Source organism: Brachyhypopomus gauderio, chromosome 2 (genome assembly GCF_052324685.1).
Source record: "Brachyhypopomus gauderio isolate BG-103 chromosome 2, BGAUD_0.2, whole genome shotgun sequence".
In the NCBI taxonomy this organism is placed as follows: domain Eukaryota; kingdom Metazoa; phylum Chordata; class Actinopteri; order Gymnotiformes; family Hypopomidae; genus Brachyhypopomus; species Brachyhypopomus gauderio.
Window position 1 is genome coordinate 11,097,888 of NC_135212.1, and position 20,948 is coordinate 11,118,835.

Here is a 20,948-nt window from a genome sequence, read left to right on the forward strand (position 1 = left end):
CTGTGCCTTAATGTTTAACATCAAAGGCATGATAGGGCCTTTGAAGTATCATGTGGGTGAGATCAGTGAACATTTTTCTCTGCGTTTGAAAATGTAGGACAAGCTTTTCTGGTAGTTTCACTTCTGTGGAGATAAGACCCAGACATGTTGATATAACACAGTAGCTTTTTTCCCTTGAGAACTGGATTTTTCTTAATGACGAAGTGATTTTTTTTTCTTTTCCAAAAACCTTGTTGCTAGTGTTTGAATAGTCAGAACTATTAACGCTGCAAAAGACCTGAGAGTTGAATGGAGCCTTTAGGTCAAATCTGATTCAAAATAGCTGGTATTTGCTGTTATTAAAACTTTGAGTTGAGAAATTTCTGATTTCCTTTAATGTAACCTACAGGTGTAGACACAAGCCAGTTTTTGTAATCTTTGGAATCCAAAGTAGTTCTGAAATTGAATGACTAACTGACAATGTCAGTAAAGGTTATGATTTATTATACATTTAAACTAATGCCTGCTAATTTGTTCTGGTTGGATGACATTTTTAGAGCAGCAAACTATGGTTCTGACGAGCTAACTGAAAATATCACATCAGATATATCTCTCCAGATATTATTAATATCAATCTGCACATTTTTATTAACACATTCAGCCATTGTATATAAATACATTTGTCACTGCTATTTAAATTGTTTACAATAATTAACACAGTCAGATCACCAAAAGTCCTTTAAACTTTTAGCAGGCAACTAACCTTATTTAAGCTAAAAATACTTGACATGTTAAGCTATTCAATCAGAACAAATCTGATGTTTGCTTGTCCTACTTCACCATCAAACATTATGTGTGAGATCATATTAGATCACATTACATCATATTAGAGCATATTAGATCGGTACTCCTATCATTCAGGTGTACAGAAAAGTTATTAGACAGTATGTGTTTGGTCTTAGGGGAAAAGGCTTTTTTTTATTTATCTAAATTATAATGGAAATAAATGTATAGAAAAAATGGAGGTTTTTGCCACATGGCACCATTTAATGCAGACATTAAGGGATTATTCTTTTTCATTGTGTATTATTTATAAGGGTAAAGGGAACCACAAAAGGGTGACCTTTCAGCTTGGTTAAACACAGCTTTTAAATCAGGAATCTGTTCACTGGTCTATGTAATACCTCCACAATTGTGCTGCCTCTTCTTTATTTGCCCTGGGGTGAATTCTGATCAGCAGAGCAGGGTGTTTGGCACCATTACTGACCCATCCTAGCCCACTGTCACTTCCCTGAAGTGGCATGTGTCATGAAATGTGTGTTTTCCCTTTTAATTTGATTTTTTTTTTTTACGTAAGAGTACATTTTACTCTTTTCGCCTATATGTCGTTTTATCTACGTATTAAAGTTTAAAACACACACACACACACACACAATATCGCCATCCTGCTGTCAGCGATGTGGTCTTCAGTGATCGCACGATCGATTAGGATCTAAAACCTTCGTCCGATCTTTCCGCGACGTGTTTCGGGATCTAGTGGGTTAAAGGGGGAACCGAACTCTTGAGAGAAATGAGGCCTGCGTCTTTAAAGTTGATGTAGCAGCAGAAGACTCGCAGGAATAACGCTATTGGGGCGGCGGATCACTTACTCCTGACGCCCCACAGCCTCGGGGAGTTGGCGCAAGATCGCTCGTCTTTGATAAGGTCCTTGCAACTTGGTAATAACTTCGCTTTTTGCTCACACCCACGGTGAGCGTTTCTGAGCACTTCCCTTCAAATCTACCAAGCATTATTCTTACCCTTTACTTCGTTTTTGTATACTATTCACTAATAGTTCTCGCTGTGGTTGTTCTGATATATATATATATATTTTTTTCCATTTACAAGTCGAGCATTTATTTTGTATGTACCTTTCGGGACCGGAGTGTCGGCTGCTTACTTTGATGTGCGCACTTAAGCCCAGAACGTATTGGAGTAGCCTGCAGGATGTCTGCGTGGTGCGCGGCGGTCTGACGCTTGGACAAGGACGGGGACACGCTGCTTTATCTGGAGCAAAGTGCCTTTAAATTCCTTCACAGCGACAAGCAGAAACACATCGGCGAACAACAGGACCGACGCTAAAGTGGATATTGTGGATTATTTTGCGGGGAAACTGGACTTTTGGGGAAGGCGACTGATGGATGGTAAGTTAGAAGAGAGTTCTCCTCGCGCTGGCCCCGCGCGGCTGCTTTGATCTACCCGTGACTCGCTTTGAAGTAATCTGGCTATGTAAAAAAAAACATTAAGTCCTTTGCTATTGCTATATTTAAAGGTAAGGGACGTGTTTCATGGTTTGTAGACGCTCTGTTGAATGATTTAAGCACAAATGAGTGACTCCTTGTGTGTTCTTTGACTGTGGTTATAGAGTATTCATTATCCTGGTCCGGGGAACTGTGGAATTGCACCCCCCTGAGATCTAAGACTTCTGTGTACTTCTGGGTTTAAAGTTGAATAGGGCATTTTATTTTTTCTCTCGAAACGGCTGTGGCTTGATAATCCATTTATTATTATTTTCTGAATCGGACAAAAAAAGAAGGTGGAAAGAAAATGTGATCAAATGTAAAGCGGTAAGGAAAGTAATTTGGGTTTGGGTTGCACGTTCTGGTGATTCGCAGGAAACAGGGTTTTTCTAGCACACCACCTTCAACACAACTGCAGTCTGCTCGTGTTTTGCGCGAGACGGACGGAGAGACTTTAGGGCTGCGCGTGACCGCCGGAAAGTCCGCGTTACATCGTATCGGTTTTCGGAGCTGTTACACTGCAGCGGCGTTACGCTCGAGCTCGCGGGGGGACTTGTCCGGTGAGCCTAGCCTCGTTAGTGCGGTAGGTTTGGGTAGACAACCGTATGTTCTTAAAGCTGGTTGTCATTAGTTCAGTCGACGTCCTTTTATTCTTCTAATATCACATATGTAGTATCAGTTATGGGGCATGTTTGGATTATAAAACAGGAAGGCTGGTTTGTGAGCGCTTGCTTGATGTGGTTTGGTGTTATTATTATTATTATGGTATCTTGGCGATTGAATGTCTCTTACTAGCTAACGGAAATAAATGCAGTGATCTATTTTACTGATGTTGGACTGATTGCAGTTTACAACCGTCCTTGGGTGTCACTTGAGTCAAACGATATAATAACTTATTAAAAGAAACTGCTGAGCTCGTTTTGTGGTCTTAAACTCTGTTAGAGAAGTAGTCTAGCTGCGAGACTCTCAACGCGACTTTACAGTTAGTGCCGCATTTTGCAGTTAACTGCGATGTGAATTACTCTACATGTCTTTAGGATAACAGGACAGCTGGGCCAGTTTCTCGGAAGAACTTCTTAAAATCTGTTAGTGCACGACTGAAGTCTCCGCCTTTGAAGTTCGGGCGGATCTGGTTTTGATCAGATCAATACTTTCTGTTTCAGAGAGAAGACGGACCGAGAGGCTCCCCTGCTGACTGAAGAGAGTGAGGAGATTAGTGCGGAGCCCAGAGGAGGGCAGGAGGCAGAGGAACCGCTCCTGGACCTGCAGTCATGAACAGGGCACTCACACACCCCATCACCAGTAGCTTCAGAGAAGATGCTCCTCGCCCCCCCGTCCCGGGGGAAGAGGGCGAGACGAAATGCTACAACCCCAGCAAACTCGCCATGATGAGACCCAAGGAGACGTTTAAATCGGTCGTGGTCGCTCCTCCCGGTTCGGCGGCTCGGAGAGACGAGGACGGACTCGGGGAACCGGAGGGGAGCGCCTCCCCGGACTCGCCCCAGGCTCGCTGGACTAAATCTTTACACTCTCTCCTCGGGGACCAGGACGGTGCTCAACTTTTTCGGGAATTTTTGGAGAGGGAGAAATGCGTGGACACTTTGGACTTCTGGTTCGCCTGCAACGGGTTCAGGCAGATGGACATCAAGGACGCCAAGACGTTACGAGTCGCCAAAGCGATTTACAAGCGATATATCGAGAACACCAGCGTGGTTTCCACGCAGCTCAAGCCCGCCACTAAAACGTTCATCAGGGACAACGTCAAGAGGCAGCAGGTCGACTCGGCCATGTTTGACCAGGCGCAGACGGAAATTCAGACCACCATGGAGGAAAACGCCTATCAGATGTTCCTGACCTCCGACATGTACCTGGAGTTCGGCCGGGGCGGCTGTGAAAACCCCCCACACGTCAACCCGAACGGACTGGGCAGCCTGAAACTGGTGTGTGGCTACTTACCCACTCTTAACGAAGAGGAGGAGTGGACCTGCAACGACCTCAGGGCCAAAGCGCTGGCTGTGGTCGGACTAACCACTAAAGCGCTGCGCTCGGCTCCTTCACTCAGGACTGTGGAGGTGTTGGAGAAAGGTTACAGGTAAGACCGAACCGAACCCGTACGACCGTACCGAACCGAGAATTAAGGTCACATATCTCCGTCAGTCAGTCCTGTGAGGTTCTTGTTATCAATGTATTAGTCATGTGTTATTACCTCAGTCAGTTGAAGCCTGCTGCCAATATGAAGCCGTGATAATACGTATGTAGGTTAAGGCGGAATAAAAGCTCTCACCTTGGGGGACGGGGGGGGGACGGACTCTTCCTCTCACGTGAACGGAGTCTCGCGCGCGGCCCTGCGCTGGCTCGCGCGAGCTTCCTGCACTTTGAAGTTGTTCCACAGATGGATCACCTCAGGAACCTCACGAAGCCCATCTAGCTCTGGTCCTCAGCCAGATAAGACTGTTTGTGTCATACGTTTTAAGAAAATAAGTGGCTGCGTCATCTTCCCTCCGTGACAGTAATATTATAGATGTCTTTACAATAGTTTTGACAGTCTTGAAGGTCACATTTAATTTGTGTGAAGTAAACACTTTCCAAAGTTTTTTTCTTCACGTCTCCATTGCGTTTAAGAGTTACTGTTCATCCACCACGCTTACATTAACATTTGGGACAATAAGTAATCTACTGATAACACTATGTACAAAGTCCTGAATCCTGTCAGCATTGCTATTGTTAGATTTCTTGGTTTAGGATCGGGGTAGAGTTATCAAGGTGTGGTGTCACACAAATGTTTATCCGATCTTCGACTCATGCTGGTAATAACTCTGTTAGACATGTCGGTTAGGAGGGGTATCCGGAAGATGACCGATTTTCATCTCTGAAATGAGTTACATCGCTGGTTGGATCTCGGGTAGCAGCTGTGCTATATCTTTGCATGTTGGGCTTATAACTTTTATTCATCTTTCAGTTAGATAAATTTTAAATTATGACTTTTAAGCTGCTTTTGTTCTCTCTTATTCCAAGCAACCCCCCCCCCCTCCCCCCATCCCCCCCCCTCCGCATCTGGGTTCTTTTCTTATGAGGCATGTGGAACTCATTTCTTGCTCTCCTTCCTCCTCTCATTCCTGCCTTCTCTTCTCATCCCCCCATCTCCCTTCAAATTCGAGTTATTTGTGAAATAAACAAGCAGCAACTCTTTTAGAGAGGCGCAGGGCTGCGTTGCCTTCACCCCGCTTCCTGATCTCCCCGCATTCTCCTGATCGTTCTCAGCTTTTATCTCCTCTCCCTGCCGGAGGGAGTGAGAGAGTAGCCGAGAAGGAAAGGAGGGGGGGGTCTTGAAATCGAACTGGGGGAGGGGGGGTCCTCCTCATGAATGAAATGATGAGTGAAGGGATGAGGAAGGAGGCAAAGCCTGCCCAGCTGTGCTAAATACCTGACTGTGTGTGAGATCTTCAACAGGACAGGCCTGAGCGCAGGGGGGGGGGGGGTTTCTTCAGTCCTGCTGTTTGACTCTTCACAGCTCTCCTGCCAGTCTGCATTCTCGTAAAGGAGGCCAACTCCCCTCCCTCCTCTCTTTTCTTCCTTTTTCCTCCTTCCTTTCAGCTCTGTCGTGTTCTCTTGCCCTCTCTTGTGCGGTGCTTCCTCTCACCCCCCCCTCCTCCCCCACCCCACTGGGGCCCGTGGACCTGACACTTACCCCTCGTCTGTCTCCTTCGCCTCCGTGAGATGGAGCTCGAGCTCACTTCCGGTGAAACGGGAATGTGTCGTAGCACAGCAAGGTATTGGAGAGAGAGAGGGAGTGAAAGGAGAGATGACCACCACCGGACCTTTTGTGAGTCCACTGGAGCAGATAGCAGGACAGAGGCAGAGAAAACACCACTGAGCTGTTCGTCACACATTGTTTGTGGTTTCCCCAAAAGCCTGGTGCTATCAAAATGGACCCACCTTCACAAATACACACAAGACACAGTGTCACAGTCGTGCCAGAAATGGCTTCTGCTGTGGCTTTCTAAACCCGCCCTTCACTTCTTCCCAGGTCGTGCAGACGCGGTGACCCCAGCAGTTCGTACCACGTGATCTCCGGATGCAGTTTCGCTCCCGCCACCAGCGCCAACGACAGCGAGATCTCCAGCGACGCTGCCACAGATGACTCCATGTCCGTGACGGACAGCAGTGTGTAAGTCCCGCCTCCGCTTGTGTTTCCGCCTCTGCGTGTGTCCCCATGCAGAAAAACTTCCCAAATAGTGTCTTTCAGGCCAGCACCTAAGGCCATACAAGCAGAGCGTGGCCTTCACACCGAAGCCCCCACCCCCATGCCAGTCTGAGTGTTCCACCTCCGTCCACAGGTGGAGCATGGCACGGTGCTCCTGGCTCACCAGGTCGTGGTCAGGTGGTGGGCAGAAGGGTCCTACACCTTTCTTGGGCTTTTGGCCAATGTTGTTCTCAGCCCTAATTTTTCTCTGCATCTCAGCGAACTTTGGGCAGGTCCGTTAGGCTGTCTGTGAACAGGTCTGTTGGGCTGTCTCTGTGCAGGTCTCTGAACAGGTCTGTTGGGCTGTCTCTGGGCAGGTCTCTGGACAGGTCTGTTGGGCTGTCTTTGGACAGGTCTCTGAACAGGTCTGTTGGGCTGTCTGTGGACAGGTCTCTGGACAGGTCTGTTGGGCTGTCTGTGGACAGATCTCTGGACAGGTCTGTTGGGCTGTCTGTGGACAGGTCTCTGGACAGGTCTCTTGGGCTGTCTGTGGACAGGTCTCAGCCATACCCCAGCTAAAAGACACCACTCGGTTAAAAGTGAACCACATTGGCATGCCAACCCCTCCAACCCCCCTGACTGCCTTCAGATTATTGGGGGTTCTCGTCTTGGGCTCTGCTAAAGCTAGCGACTAGCATTCTTCTCTCTCCCCACCCTCACTCATTGTGCTCTGGCTTGAAAGAGAAGCAGAGCGCCAACCGTGCAGACCCCGAGAAGCTCGCGGAGGCGACCTGGCGGAAAATGAAAGGCAGCCGTGCTTACGTAGCACGGTTTGTTTGATTCGCTCCAGCTCGGATTGCCACGCTCCATGAGAGAGGGTGATTATCCGCCGCCTGGGATGACTGGTGGTTCGAATTAGACCCTCACCACCTTCACCACCACTACCTCCACTACCCTCTCAACCATAACCTCCCCCACACACCCCTGTCCCCATACCCCCGGCCTGAAGCCGCCCGTCCCGGGCCCGAGAGTCCCTGCGAGTCCCCCCCCCACCCCTTCCTGTGCCAGGGGTCCAGCCATTTGTGCGAGTGTATGGTTAAGTGCAGACAGAGAGGAATAAAGAACATGGTGGATAAAGGGCTTAACCGAATCGCTTTCAGCCCATTGTTGGCTGAGGCGAGCTGAGGGGGGATAAGAGGCAGGCAGGCTGCTTTGAAAATTACTTGCACAAGTGAATAGGAGACCCCCATAAAGCTTGGGCCATGAAAGAGGCCATGCTCTGTTCTCCTGGACACCTCAAAGGGCTGGTCAGCACTCAGCGTGTGTGTGTGTGTGTGTGTGTGTGTGTGTACATGTGTGAGTGTGAGAAGGCTGAGCTGATTAAAGTTGGGAGATTAATATTTTGGCAAAGGTCATGTTTCCATGGCCGGTTGCTGTCCGGTGACACCGGCCGTGACACTTTAAACTCCTCTGCGACCAGCTGCTCTGTCTGACTGAACGATGTCTTTCAAACCTGCTCATTCTTTGGTACCTAAAGCTCAGCATAATGACTGGGAGTTTGGAACAGCACTGAGTTCTTCATCACACCAGAAACTCTTCCTCAGTCCAGCACTAATAACCTTAATCCTCTCTATGCTTCCTGGAGGAGTTCACTCTCTCCTTCATCACTCTCTGGCCCAGTTCCCTTTTCATTTTCTCACTCTTTTCCCTGATCACTCTCTAGTTCTTTCACCCTTGCTCTCTTTCACTCCATTCACTCTTGTCGTTCCTCTTCCCCCTTTGAACACTTATCTGTTTGGCGTAGCCGGGCAGACAGAGAGAAAAACAGCAGCGTCCTTCGATTCGTTTGGCGGCCGATTTGATCTGAACAGTTCCTTTCTTTGAGACACGGCGCATAAAACCCGAATCTCATTTCTAGATAGAAAGCACACGAGAGGGGGGATTGTGTGTGGGGAGAGGTGGGTGGGGAGGGACGGGGCTTGCTTATATCTTATTTATGGATTTGCTTGGACGCTGGGGAATGCCGGGGCGGCCGACTTCAAACGTTACCTTATCTTACAAACCAGCCTTTTGATGTAGCCGAGATCAGAGGCCGATGGCGGCGCGGCTGGCCAAATGAAGATTGGAGACCGCGCTTTGTGCGCACGGCTGGGATCCTTCCAAGCGGCCGGGGAGACGGGGCTGGGGCCGGGTCAGGCGCTTCCGGGCGGGAGAGAGGAAGAGGGACCACGGAGGGCGTTGAGCCAGGGCCACCGCTGCCGGCGCGTTTTTTTCGGGCGAGAGGGTGGGTGGGGGAGAGGTGAGGGGCGGAGCGTTGGGGTGAGGGGTGGAGTGTTGGGTGGGGGGGCATGAAGTTGTCCCTTCAGAACAGCCACTGAAGTAGGTTGAAAATGTAGCGCAGCGCATAGCACGTGACTGGGGCTGTGTGTTCAGAGTCATGTGTGTGTTCAGGGTCGTGTGTGTTCAGGGTCGTGTGTGTTCAGGGTCATGTGTGCAGGGTCATGTGCGTGTTCAGGGTCATGTGAGTGTTTGGGGTCATGTGCATGTTTAGGGTCATGTATTTGTTCGGGGTCATGTGTGTGTTCAGGGTCATGTGTGTGTTCAGGGTCATGTGCGTGTTCGGGGTCATGTATTTGTTCAGGGTTGTGTGTGTTCAGGGTCATGTGCGTGTTCAGGGTCATGTATTTGTTCAGGGTCATGTGTGTGTTGAGGGTCTGTATGTGTTGAGGGTCATGTGTGTGTGTTGAGGGTCGTGTGTGTTGAGGGTCGTGTGTGTGTTCAGGGTCATATGTGTGTGTGTTGAGGGTCATATGTGTGTGTGTTGAGGGTCATATGTGTGTGTGTTGAGGGTCGTGTGTGTGTTGAGGGTCGTGTGTGTGTTGAGGGTCGTGTGTGTTGAGGGTCGTGTGTGTGTGTTGAGGGTCGTGTGTGTGTTGAGGGTCGTGTGTGTGTGTTGAGGGTCATGTGTGTGTGTGTTAAGGGTCGTGTGTGTGTTGAGGGTCGTGTGTGTGTTGAGGGTCGTGTGTGTGTTGAGGGTCATGTGTGTGTGTTGAGGGTCGTGTGTGTGTTGAGAGTCATGTGTGTGTTGAGGGTCGTGTGTGTGTTGAGAGTCATATGTGTGTTGAGGGTCGTGTGTGTGTTGAGGGTCGTGTGTGTGTTGAGGGTCGTGTGTGTGTGTTGAGGGTCGTGTGTGTGTGTTGAGGGTCGTGTGTGTGTTGAGGGTCGTGTGTAACTCTCTCTCTCTAACTCTCTCACCAGTGATGGGATTCCACCATACAAACTGGGCAGCAAGAAGCACCTGCAGAGAGAGATGCAGAGAAACATGAGGGTCAACGGGCATGTGACCCTGCCTCCCTTTCCTGTGAGTACACACACACACACACACACACACACACACACACACACGTATATATACACACACACTCACACACATACACACACACACACACACACACACACACACACACACACACACACACACACGTATATATATACACAAACACACACACACACACACACACACACACACACACACACACACACGTATATATATATACACAAACACACACACACACTTATACACACACACACACACACACACACCCTGTCCCCAAACTCCTCCCCCACACACCCTGTCCCCAAACTCCTCCTCCACACACCCTGTCCCCAAACTCCCCCCCACACACCCTGTCCCCAAACTCCTCTCCCAAACACCCTGTCCCCAAACTCCTCCCCCAAACACCCTGTCCCCAAACTCCTCCCCCACACACCCTGTCCCCAAACTCCTCCCCCACACCCTGTCCCCAAACTCCTCCCCCACACACCCTGTCCCCTCAGCTCCCCCCCACACACCCTGTCCCCTCAGCTCCTCCCCCACACACCCTGTCCCCTCAGCTCCCCCCCACACACCCTGTCCCCTCAGCTCCCCCCCACACACCCTGTCCCCAAACTCCTCCCCCACACCCTGTCCCCTCAGCTCCCCCCCACACACCCTGTCCCCTCAGCTCCCCCCCACACACCCTGTCCCCTCAGCTCCCCCCCACACACCCTGTCCCTTCAGCTCCCCCCCACACACCCTGTCCCCTCAGCTCCTCCCCCACACACCCTGTCCCCTCAGCTCCCCCCCACACACCCTGTCCCCTCAGCTCCTCCCCCACACACCCTGTCCCCTCAGCTCCCCCCCACACACCCTGTCCCTTCAGCTCCCCCCCACACACCCTGTCCCCTCAGCTCCTCCCCCACACACCCTGTCCCCTCAGCTCCCCCCCACACACCCTGTCCCCTCAGCTCCCCCCCACACACCCTGTCCCCTCAGCTCCTCCTTATTCTGCTCCTGTGGTTTCTCCCTCCACCTCTCCACCCCTCCACCACATCACCCCCTCCTTTGTTCCCTCTACGTGGTCCGTGCGAGGAAAGAAGAGAAAACTGAAGCCAGCCAGTGTGTCTGCCCTCTCCCACTCTCTCTCTCTCCACCTCCTTCTTTCCCTCTCCCTCGCTCTCTCTCTCTACATCACACCCCCCCCCCCCCCCATTTGGGTAGAAGCCCCCAGGTCCTTCCTGCTGGCTGGACCGCTCCACCGTTTGGTGTGGTGGGCACATTACAGCAGGACTGCTTACAGAGGGACACACTACCTCAGTCATTCTGCCCCCGGCAGTGTGTGTGTGTGTGTGTGTGTGTGGGGGTCCCCAGTCCTCCTTACTCATCAGATATGTGCTCCTCTTCCTGTCCCCCCCCCCCCCCCCCCCTCCTGTAGAAGGTGCGCCCCCCCCCTAAGGAGATGGCCCCCGTGGAGCCGGCCATGTTCGCCGCCCTGCTCATCGCCCGGCTGGAGAGGCTGCAGAGGGAACAGGAGACCATGAGCTCGCTGGAGGAGAGACTTCAGCAGATCCAGGAGGTCAGAGCCAGGAACCTTCACTTCTCCTCTACTCCACTCCACCTGTGGTCTGGAGCCTTTGCTCCCGAAACCGCTCGGCTGATTTATGAGGGTGTTTCTTAAGCCTGTGGTGTGTGTGTGTGTGTGTGTGTGTGTGTGTGTGTGTGTGTGTGTGTGTGTGTGTGTGTGTAGGAGGAGGAGCGTGAGGAGGCGGAGCTGTCCACTGGCGGGGGCGGGGCCTCACACTCTCTCCCCCTGCTCCCTGTGGCCCCCTGTGAGGACGATGCCCAGGCCATCCTGGACGAACACCTGTCCCGCGTGCTGAAGACCCCCGGCTGCCGCTCGCCCCGCTGCCGATCGCCCGAGCTCCGGCCCCTGCCCCGGGGGGCTACCGGTGGGCCCCGCCCCCTGGCCGGCCCCGCCTCTGCTAACTCGTTCCCGCCCGTCCGAACCCTCGCGCCCCGCCCCTCCGCCAAGCTCGTCCACCACCACTACATCCACCACCACTCCACGCCCAAGAGCAAGGAGCAGATAGAGACGGAGGCGGCCCAGAAGGTGCAGGGCGTGTGCCCCGGGCCCGAGTGCTGCCGGCCGCCCCACGTACGCACCCGCAGTCTGGGCCGAGAGCAGGCCGGCCACGCCGAGCCCGCCCCGCTGGGGTGAGCTTCACCATCGCTGCTCCTCTGATCTCGTTTGGTAGATGGTAGATGTTCTGAGTACCCAAGCGCTGACTGAGAGAGTTTCTCGTTCCTCTCCTGTGTCTCATAGATGCCCCAGCGCTCTGTCCAAGCGTCTGTGTAAGTCAGGTGAGGAGGTCGCTGATGAAGGTGTGGGGGTCTCCACCCTCCAGCTCCCCGCAGACAACGCCGACCGCTCGCAGAACGTCTGGCAGTGGATCCTGGCGAGCGACCGGCAGGCCCGGCACCGGCCACACAGGTCTGTCCCCTAAGAAACTCCGTTTCCCACGATTCCCTGGTGCCGGCCTCACCGGTAAGTCCCTGACACCGCGTGACTTCTACCTCCACAGCACCCAGAGCACCAGGAAGTTGTACGGCTCCGATTCGACGCGCTCGCCCGCCTGGAGCGGAGCCACCGGCGCCGGGCAGGCCCGCACGCACCAGCCCGCACACCCCTTCGTGCAGGACCCGGCCATGCCCCCCCTGCCCCCCCCAAACACCCTGGCTCAGCTGGAGGAGGCGTGTCGGCGCTTGGAGGAGGTGTCCAAACCCCCCAAACAGAGGTGAGACCCCCCCCACCACCTGCTTTATCACACATGCGCATAGATTTATTAAGTACAGATAACTGAATACTGATTATGGGTTGGTGTCGTCAGGCATTCGACCCCGGGCCTTCCGAGAGATCGGACCCAGACGGTACCTGTGCAGAGCAGCGCTGTCACCCTTACAGACACACACACTGGAGAGTGAGTCTCTGTGCATGTTCTAATCTCTCTCACACACACACACACACACACACACACACACACACACACACACACACACAGGTGAGGGAGGTGTCTTTACCATCAGTGATCCATCTCAGATGGCCATATCTTAGAAAGTGGATATGAATGAAATAAATGGACTGAAAATAGATTCATATCACTCACATCGTCCCCCTCTCACGTCGTCCTGTCTCACTCTGTCCTGTCTCACATCGCCCTGTCTCGTACATCCTGTCTCACTGCATCCCCTCTCTCACCGCCCTGTCTCACTGCGTCCCCTCTCTCACCGCCCTCTCTCACCACCCTCTTTCACCGCCCTGTCTCACTGCGTCCCCTCTCTCACCGCCCTGTCTCACTGCGTCCCCTCTCTCACCGCCCTGTCTCACTGCATCCCCTCTCTCACCGCCCTGTCTCACTGCGTCCCCTCTCTCTTCGCCCTGTCTCACTGCGTCCCCTCTCTCACCACCCTCTCTCACCGCCCTGTCTCACTGCGTCCCCTCTCTCATCGCCCTGTCTCACTGCGTCCCCTCTCTCACCACCCTCTCTCACCGCCCTGTCTCACTGCGTCCCCTCTCTCACCACCCTCTCTCACCGCCCTGTCTCACTGCGTCCCCTCTCTCACCGCCCTGTCTCACTGCGTCCCCTCTCTCACCGCCCTGTCTCACTGCATCCCCTCTCTCACCGCCCTGTCTCACTGCGTCCCCTCTCTCACCACCCTCTCTCACCGCCCTGTCTCACTGCGTCCCCTCTCTCATCGCCCTGTCTCACTGCGTCCCCTCTCTCACCACCCTCTCTCACCGCCCTGTCTCACTGCGTCCCCTCTCTCACCGCCCTGTCTCACTGCGTCCCCTCTCTCACCACCCTCTCTCACCGCCCTGTCTCACTGCGTCCCCTCTCTCACCGCCCTGTCTCACTGCATCCCCTCTCACACCACCCTGTCTCACTGCGTCCCGTCTCACACCGCCCTGTCTCACTCCGCCCTGTCTCACTCCGCCCTGTCTCTCACCGCCCTGTCTCACTGTCCCCTCTCACTGCGCCCTGTCTCACTCCGCCCTGTCTCACTGTGTCCCCTCTCACACCGCCCTGTCTCTCACCGCCCTGTCTCACTGTGTCCCCTCTCACTGCGTCCTGTCTCACTCCGCCCTGTCTCACACCGCCCTGTCTCACTGCGTCCTGTCTCACACCACCCTGTCTCACACCACCCTGTCTCACTGCGTCCTCTCTCTGCAGACAGATGGAGCCAAAGCAAGCGTCCGGAGGCCCCGCGGCGGTCGTCGTCACGGAGACGGTGGTCACATACTTCTTCTGTGGTGAAGACATCCCCTACCGCCGCATGATGAAGAACCACAGTCTGACCCTCGGACACTTCAAGGAACAGCTCCGCAAGAAAGGCAACTACAGGTACACACCTGCACTTAGCCCCTCCCCCTGCACTAAACCACTCCCCCCCACGCCTGGCCACGCCCCCTGCACGGTGTCTGTGTGCCTCTGATCGCAGGGTGGGGCGACTGGGTGTGAGCAGTGAATGTTTACGGCATCTTGTTTACTGAAGTGAGCGGAAGGGGGGAGAGACGGAGAGAGAGAGGGAGGGGGAGAGATGGAGAAAGGGAGGAGAGATGGAGAAACGGGATGTGGTGGGTGTGCATAAAAGGAAAGAGAATTTTAACTGGAGCCGATTGGTCACATCTGGTATTGGTTTCATGGTAAGGCACTTATTAAGCACCTCTTTGAAGCCCAACCCTTTTATTTCATGCACAAAGACAAATTCTTCACTGACTGTATCAAGCTACATTGCTCACAAGCATTCGTGTGTATGTATTTGTGTGTGTGTGTGTGTGTGTGTGAGAGAGAGAGAGCTTCCTGGTTTAGGTTCTGTTTTTGAATTAGACTTTTGGCCAAACTCACTTTGGGTTCTCCAGTCCTATAAATATCTACTGAAGCAAACAGGCATAGCTGACTATAATGTTTGTGAGGGTCCTGTTTGAGCCACGCCCCCTCGTCCTGGCCCCTCCCCTCCACGGGCTTACACCCAGTAACCCTGACACCCCTACACACGCCTGGGGAGTTTACCTCCAGCCTTTATCAGCTGCACTGTCCTCGAGAGCACCCCCGCCTCGCTCCGTCTGTGAGCCTCATGTGATGCCCAACCACACACACACACACACACACGCACACACACGCACACACGTTCCTGGTCTAAATGAACTCAAAGCTGATGGTTTTAATAGCAGGAGGTGTGTGTGGCATAATGGAATGTGTGGAGCTCGGTCATTTGCAATATTGGTGCCAGATGTGAGAAGAATCCTGACGTAGAAAACGGGTTTCGGTGGAAAGACGTCCCCCTCTCTCTTGATTTCCTGTTCTCTCTCTCTCTCTCTCTCTCTCTCTCTCTCTCTCTCTCTCTCTCTCTCTCTCTCTCCTCTGATTCTTTTTTCCAGTAAGAGCTCTGATTTCTGTCAGGTTTTCATGGAGGAGGGTGAACCCCCCCAGAACAAGAACAGAACCGCGAGACGTATCTCCCTGTTCTACCGTGTCTCGTGTTTCAGGCGGGCGGATCATTTCCGCGTTATTGAACGTTTCCGTGAACGCCCCTCGAGACGCACGTGCGCCGACCCGACCCGCGTGGCCAGCCGCCGACCCGCGTGGCCGTGTGTTAGTGAAATGGCGGCTGGTTGTTGCTGGAGCCCCTCTTACTCTCACACTGAACTAGGCTGCTGGCCTCCTGTTTGACAAAGTGTGCTGGGCCTTTGACTTGGACATGATCACAGTTTGCATCTTCCAGACTGTGAACACGGATTGTCTTTGCAGCAATTAATCATCATCAGACCTGGAAGTTCTTGAGTGTGTGTGTGTGTGTGTGCACACGTGAGTGTGTATTTGTGTGTGGCGACATGCAGACTTTCCGGCACCCAAAATATCAGCCTTTGTGAAAGACGGCCCTTCGTTTGACAGCACTCCCAATTAGACACCAGCAGACAGGAGCACTGGCGATGAGCCGGAGGGGGAGGGGCGTCAGCAGTTAAGCCACGCCCTCTCATTTAGAGCAAAGCTTCTTTTGTGGTCCGTACTGCAGCCGGGACAACAATACACGGCCCACCACTGTTCTGCAGGACTTCTTTTAATTAGAGTTCAGGCGGTTTGAGCCGCATTCTTGCCTGCAGACATCAAAAGTATTGTTCTCGTTGGCCAAGAGGAGGGGCCGGCCCTGGGAGGGAGGCGGAGTTGTGGGGTGTGCCGTAGGCAGGCCCACAGACATATGATTTAAAAGCGGATGTAGTTTTTGTTATTTTTTTTTAATGATGATGTCTTATGAGGTGTTAACCCTTTGCGTGCCGTTGTGGTCTCTCTGATTCTCAGGTACTACTTCAAGAAGGCGAGTGAGGAGTTTGAGTGCGGGGCCGTGTTCGAAGAGGTGTGGGACGACGGAAGCTCACTGCCCATGTACGAGGGCAAAATCCTAGGAAAAGTGGAGAGAATGGACTAAAGAGGCCACGCCCACTGCATTGGGCTGCCGTGGCAACAACCTTCCATATATGGACGTAATTCACCGATGGAGACCGGCAGGCAACGGCGCGGACCTCTCCACACAGACCTGTGTTTTCCAAGCTAAAGAACATTAATATATCCATAAGACTTTGTTTTCTTATTCGTTTTGGCTCACCAAGCTATTGAAGGAATACTAGCCAATGAAGTGTACCTATTGGTTGAGAACTCCAACATTGCATCCTGGGAGATCTGGCGCCATTCTTGCTGTTTGGAGCGCTCCGGATACACTACGAGTATGACCACTGTGTGAAGAGGGGCGTGACTGGACTGTGTGTGCGTTCACTTGTTTGATTTTGGAACGACGCACAGAACCCACCCGCACTATGGACTGAGCAATGTTGAGATGTGCTAATTGTAGGTGTTTGCGAGTGTGTGAGCGCATGTGTGTGCATGCGTGTGGGTGTTTGTGAGTGTGTGTGTGTGTGTGTGTTTCAGCACATGTGAGTGTGCGTGTGTGAGTTTCTATACAGAGGTGCTTATAAATGCACGTTATATTATGCTTTTGTCACACAAAATAGACTATTAATATTTATTAAACTGTCCTGTTCCTCCTGCCCGTGTCCAATTGATGGACAAGCTGCTTGTTGTATTGGGAGATCCTTCCAATCAAACACATGCATGGACGTAAGTCTGACTAGAGCCCCTCCCCCCATAAACCTAACGGACTACGCCAAGAGCCCGCACCAGCCAATGAGGAGCCCACTTCCTCGCTGGACCCGCCCACTTCTCTCTGCGCTCTCTGATGATTTGGTAGCCGCTCTGTTCATCATAGGCTGCGTGCCCGTCACATTATCCTATGGTAGTGCCTTTCTCGGGGGCCAGGTTTTGCATGGAGGTGATTCTCCCCATCCAAGAACACACGCAGGAATGCAGAGTTACTGTCGCCATCACTACAGCCCCCACCCCCTCCCCAGAAACCCGCGTGGCCTGTGTCCCGCACCCAAGCCCGGACCAGGGGTGGGGGGTACGGCCCGTGAGGAGGCACACGCCCCCGGCTGGCTGGAGTCAGCAGCCCTCCCCAGTGCTAGCGGCTCAGACGTCCCCGTTCCTACGTGGACGCCATGCTATGTGCTACCCTGCTTCAGGGTGTCGGCTTCCCTTACTTTTCTAAAGGGGTTTTACGCGTCAAAGAGTTTTTTATGCTTTGGATATCTTGCAATCATGATATTCTGTTTTGTTTTGGTTGGTTTTCCCTTCCCAAGGCTTCTGTTCTGTTCCACTTAAATGTAAATTATGCATTATATAGAGCATCATTTTAAAGATGGCTTGGTACTTTAATTATTGTAATTATGAAGAGACGTAACCTTTATTAAAATGTTTATATTTTTCAAATGAATTCTACTGGAATTAGGCTGGTTACTTGTGTGCTGGTGTGTGGGGCGTGAGTGGACCGTCTGTGGGGTGTGTGTGTGTGTGGGGGGGGGGGGCATCTGTAGGGTGTGTGGGGAGGTGTCTGTGGGGTTTATGTGATTATGGGGTCTCTCCAAACCTGACGTATGGCAGCCCATCGAGGCTGTCACAAGGGGTCTCCATCATTGGCTATTAAAGAGTAGGTGGGGCCAGACACACACATTGGTTGTGGCTCATTCACATCACTTGTGTCCAGACCTGCTGGGTCACCGTGTGTTTAAGTTGCATAGCTCCTTACATGAGAGACCAACCCTCAACCTCAAGTCTTCTCATGGCAAAAGAAATGAGCCCATCCGCCTCCCTGAGCACATAGGCTCCTCCCCCTGGGCGTGGAGTGGCTCACATGTCACAGTGCACAGTGGGAGGGGCTTCAGCTGCCTGCCTTAGATCACTCCTTCACTGGAGGGGCAGGGGGCGGGGCTTTTCTTCAGCTCCCTCTCCACCTTGAAGCTGCTACCCCCACCAGTCCCGCGCCAGGGGGCAGGTGATAGGCTGTGGGTATAGGCCAGGCTCCTTTCTGGGTATAATTGGGAGGACTAGGGACCTCACACCCCATCCAATACACACACACACACACACACACACACACACACATTCCCACTCTCTCTTACACACAGGCTTGCACACTCCAACCACATAGTGAAGCTCTTAATGAAGATCCTGGTGAGAAATCTCAGGCATATTTGTTCCCATTATTGGCTATTAATTTGTTTTCTCACCAAAATTTAATAAATGCAGCAGTAATTCACCTGGGAACCTGGACACACCTCACCTCCACCCCTAGGCTGTGGTACCTCACCTGGGCGGGCCTGACCTCCAGGCTATACTAGGACCTGATGCCTCAGAGGATGGTGTGGCTCCAAACACCACCACCATCATCACCACCATCACCACCATCACCAGCACCACCACACAGCTGGATCCGGATCGAAAAGCGAGACAAACAGAAGTGACAGGGAGGGGGGGATCTTAGGAAATGGGGGAAGCAAGGGATAAATACGGAAGAAGAAAGAGAAAGAGGGAGGTGTTTGAGCGAGGCTGGAGAGATGGGCTGTTGCCAAAGAGAGACATCAAAGCTTCCCTTGATGTTTATTTTGAATGGGCACTAATGTCTTCTGAAGGCACAGAATCACAGGAGAGTGAATAAGAGAGTGGGAGAGAGCACGCAGGAGAGAGGGATTAGCAATCCATCACAGGAGGAGGAAAGAACACACGGAGGAGGAAAGAACGAGGGAAGAGTTGGGGAGTGCGTGGAGAAGGTCAGGGTGTGTCTGCGGCTGTAAAGAGCACGTCCAAGATGGCTCAGGGCGTGTCTGAGAAGGTTGAGGGCGTGTCCTGTGAGGACCAGGGCGTGTCTGAGAAGGTTGAGGGCGTGTCCTGTGAGGACCAGGGCGTGTCTGAGAAGGTTGAGGGCGTGTCCTGTGAGGACCAGGGCGTGTCTGAGAAGGTTGAGGGCGTGTCCAGTGAGGACCAGGGCGTGTCTGAGAAGGTTGAGGGCGTGTCCTGTGAGGACCAGGGCGTGTCTGAGAAGGTTGAGTGCGTGGCCAGTGAGGACCAGGGCGTGTCTGAGAAGGTTGAGGGCGTGTCCTGTGAGGACCAGGGCGTGTCTGAGAAGGTTGAGGGCGTGTCCAGTGAGGACCAGGGCGTGTCTGAGAAGGTTGAGGGCGTGTCCTGTGAGGACCAGGGCGTGTCTGAGAAGGTTGAGTGCGTGGCCAGTGAGGACCAGGGCGTGTCTGAGAAGGTTGAGGGCGTGTCCAGTGAGGACCAGGGCGTGTCTGAGAAGGTTGAGGGCGTGTCCAGTGAGGACCAGGGCGTGTCTGAGAAGGTTGAGGGCGTGGCCAGTGAGGACCAGGGCATGTCTGAGAAGGTTGAGGGCGTGTCCAGTGAGGACCAGGGCGTGTCTGAGAAGGTTGAGGGCGTGTCCAGTGAGGACCAGGGCGTGTCTGAGAAGGTTGAGGGCGTGTCCAGTGAGGACCAGGGCGCATCCAAGTTGACAGCCGAGGTACACTGGCACTTTAAGACCACAGTCTGGGGTCGGGCGAAGACACACCTCCCAGCCTGGTTGGGCGGAGCTGGCCACCACGGCCACAGGTCGTACACTAATCTTGCTGATATGCACTTCTCTATTAATTAATTTGTGTGCCCTTTCTTTAAAGTCAGAGTGTGCACATTTAGTGTAGATTTAAACAAAAGCATGTGTGTGTACGTGTGTGCATATGCGTGTGTGTGCACATGTCCAAGTGTACGTGTGCATGCATGCGCGTGTGTGTGTGTGTGTGTGTGTGTGTGTGTGTGTGTGTACTTTAAAGGTGCAGCAACTCTGGCCCCCTGTGTGACGCCAGCCGATGGAGCAGGTGGGTCTAAATGGCATGTGTTTGTGTCTGGGCTATTCGTTAATCTGCAGAAACACCTCAGCCAAGCCCTCCTGGTCTGCGTTCCCCTCCAAACTCCCCCAGACGTCTCACTCCTCCAGTGCGAGCTGTTTCACAGGCGCAGGACCAGGTTCAGATGAAACAGAGCTGGGCACCAAGCCCCTCTGGTGGCCTCTGTTTTCGGAGAAGCCCACCTCCGCAGCCCACGCAGAGTCTGAAAGCATGTCTTGCTGCCTTTTCTACTGAAAGGCCATGGCAGTATTGTTAAAGACCCACGCTGCAGTGCTTTCATCAGGAAAGGTCACCGCATAAATCCCCATTCACACACCAAAGCTAAGGAGCTGAACTTTATGGCATTGTCAAGCCAAATGTTTCTGTAAACGACTCCTTTTTTTTCCCAGGGGGCCTGGCGTGTTAAGAGGGCTCTTCTCAAAACTTCCGAGCACAGCGGCCCAGGGAGCATACCCAAACCCACCGGAGCGCAGCGGGCCGGGGAACATCCCCAAATCCACCGGAGCGCAGCGGGCCGGGGAACATCCCCAAATCCACCGGAAAGATTCTGGAAAGCAGAAGAGTCAAACGGAGGCCAATGGCATGATTAGTTTGATTGGTTGGTAGTTCTACTCAGTGTAGGAGCATTTTAAGTGATTTAGAGTAATTTGAGGGCTTCAGAGTATTTGCCTTGTTCGTCCGGCTCTGATAATGATCGCTGACGTCCTCTATAAAAGCTCTTGATCTACATGTTACATAAAATCTCCTCACCATTGCACATTACGTTTGAAACAAAGCTGTATAGGGGGGTGTATGAAGGTGGGTGTTAAAACTGGCTTTTCTGGGGATTAAAACTTCGTCATATAGTCT

The 20,948-nt window shown here is 52.8% G+C and overlaps 1 protein-coding gene across 1 annotated transcript; it reads left to right on the forward strand.

The window, feature by feature from the left end:
• Positions 1–1,366: 1,366 nt before the first annotated feature.
• Positions 1,367–17,641, forward strand: axin2 (axin 2 (conductin, axil)). The gene is made up of 11 exons (XM_076986920.1): positions 1,367–2,162; positions 3,422–4,350; positions 6,286–6,426; positions 9,700–9,802; positions 11,196–11,336; positions 11,508–11,974; positions 12,084–12,251; positions 12,343–12,555; positions 12,649–12,738; positions 13,990–14,160; positions 16,117–17,641. The coding sequence occupies exons 2-11, from the start codon at positions 3,530–3,532 to the stop codon at positions 16,241–16,243; spliced, it is 2,442 nt and encodes an 813-aa protein (XP_076843035.1). The 5' UTR covers positions 1,367–2,162; positions 3,422–3,529; the 3' UTR covers positions 16,244–17,641.
• Positions 17,642–20,948: the final 3,307 nt, after the last annotated feature.

What these genes read in the sequence shown, in the direction of transcription:
- axin2 (XM_076986920.1), top strand. Translation starts at nt 3,530, where the DNA reads ATGAACAGGGCACTCACACACCCCATCACCAGTAGCTTCAGAGAAGAT. An exon ending in TGACCCTGCCTCCCTTTCCT is followed by an intron (nt 9,803 to 11,195) that starts GTGAGTACACAC and finishes CCCCTCCTGTAG; the next exon opens with AAGGTGCGCCCCCCCCCTAA. An exon ending in TCCAAACCCCCCAAACAGAG is followed by an intron (nt 12,556 to 12,648) that starts GTGAGACCCCCC and finishes TGGTGTCGTCAG; the next exon opens with GCATTCGACCCCGGGCCTTC.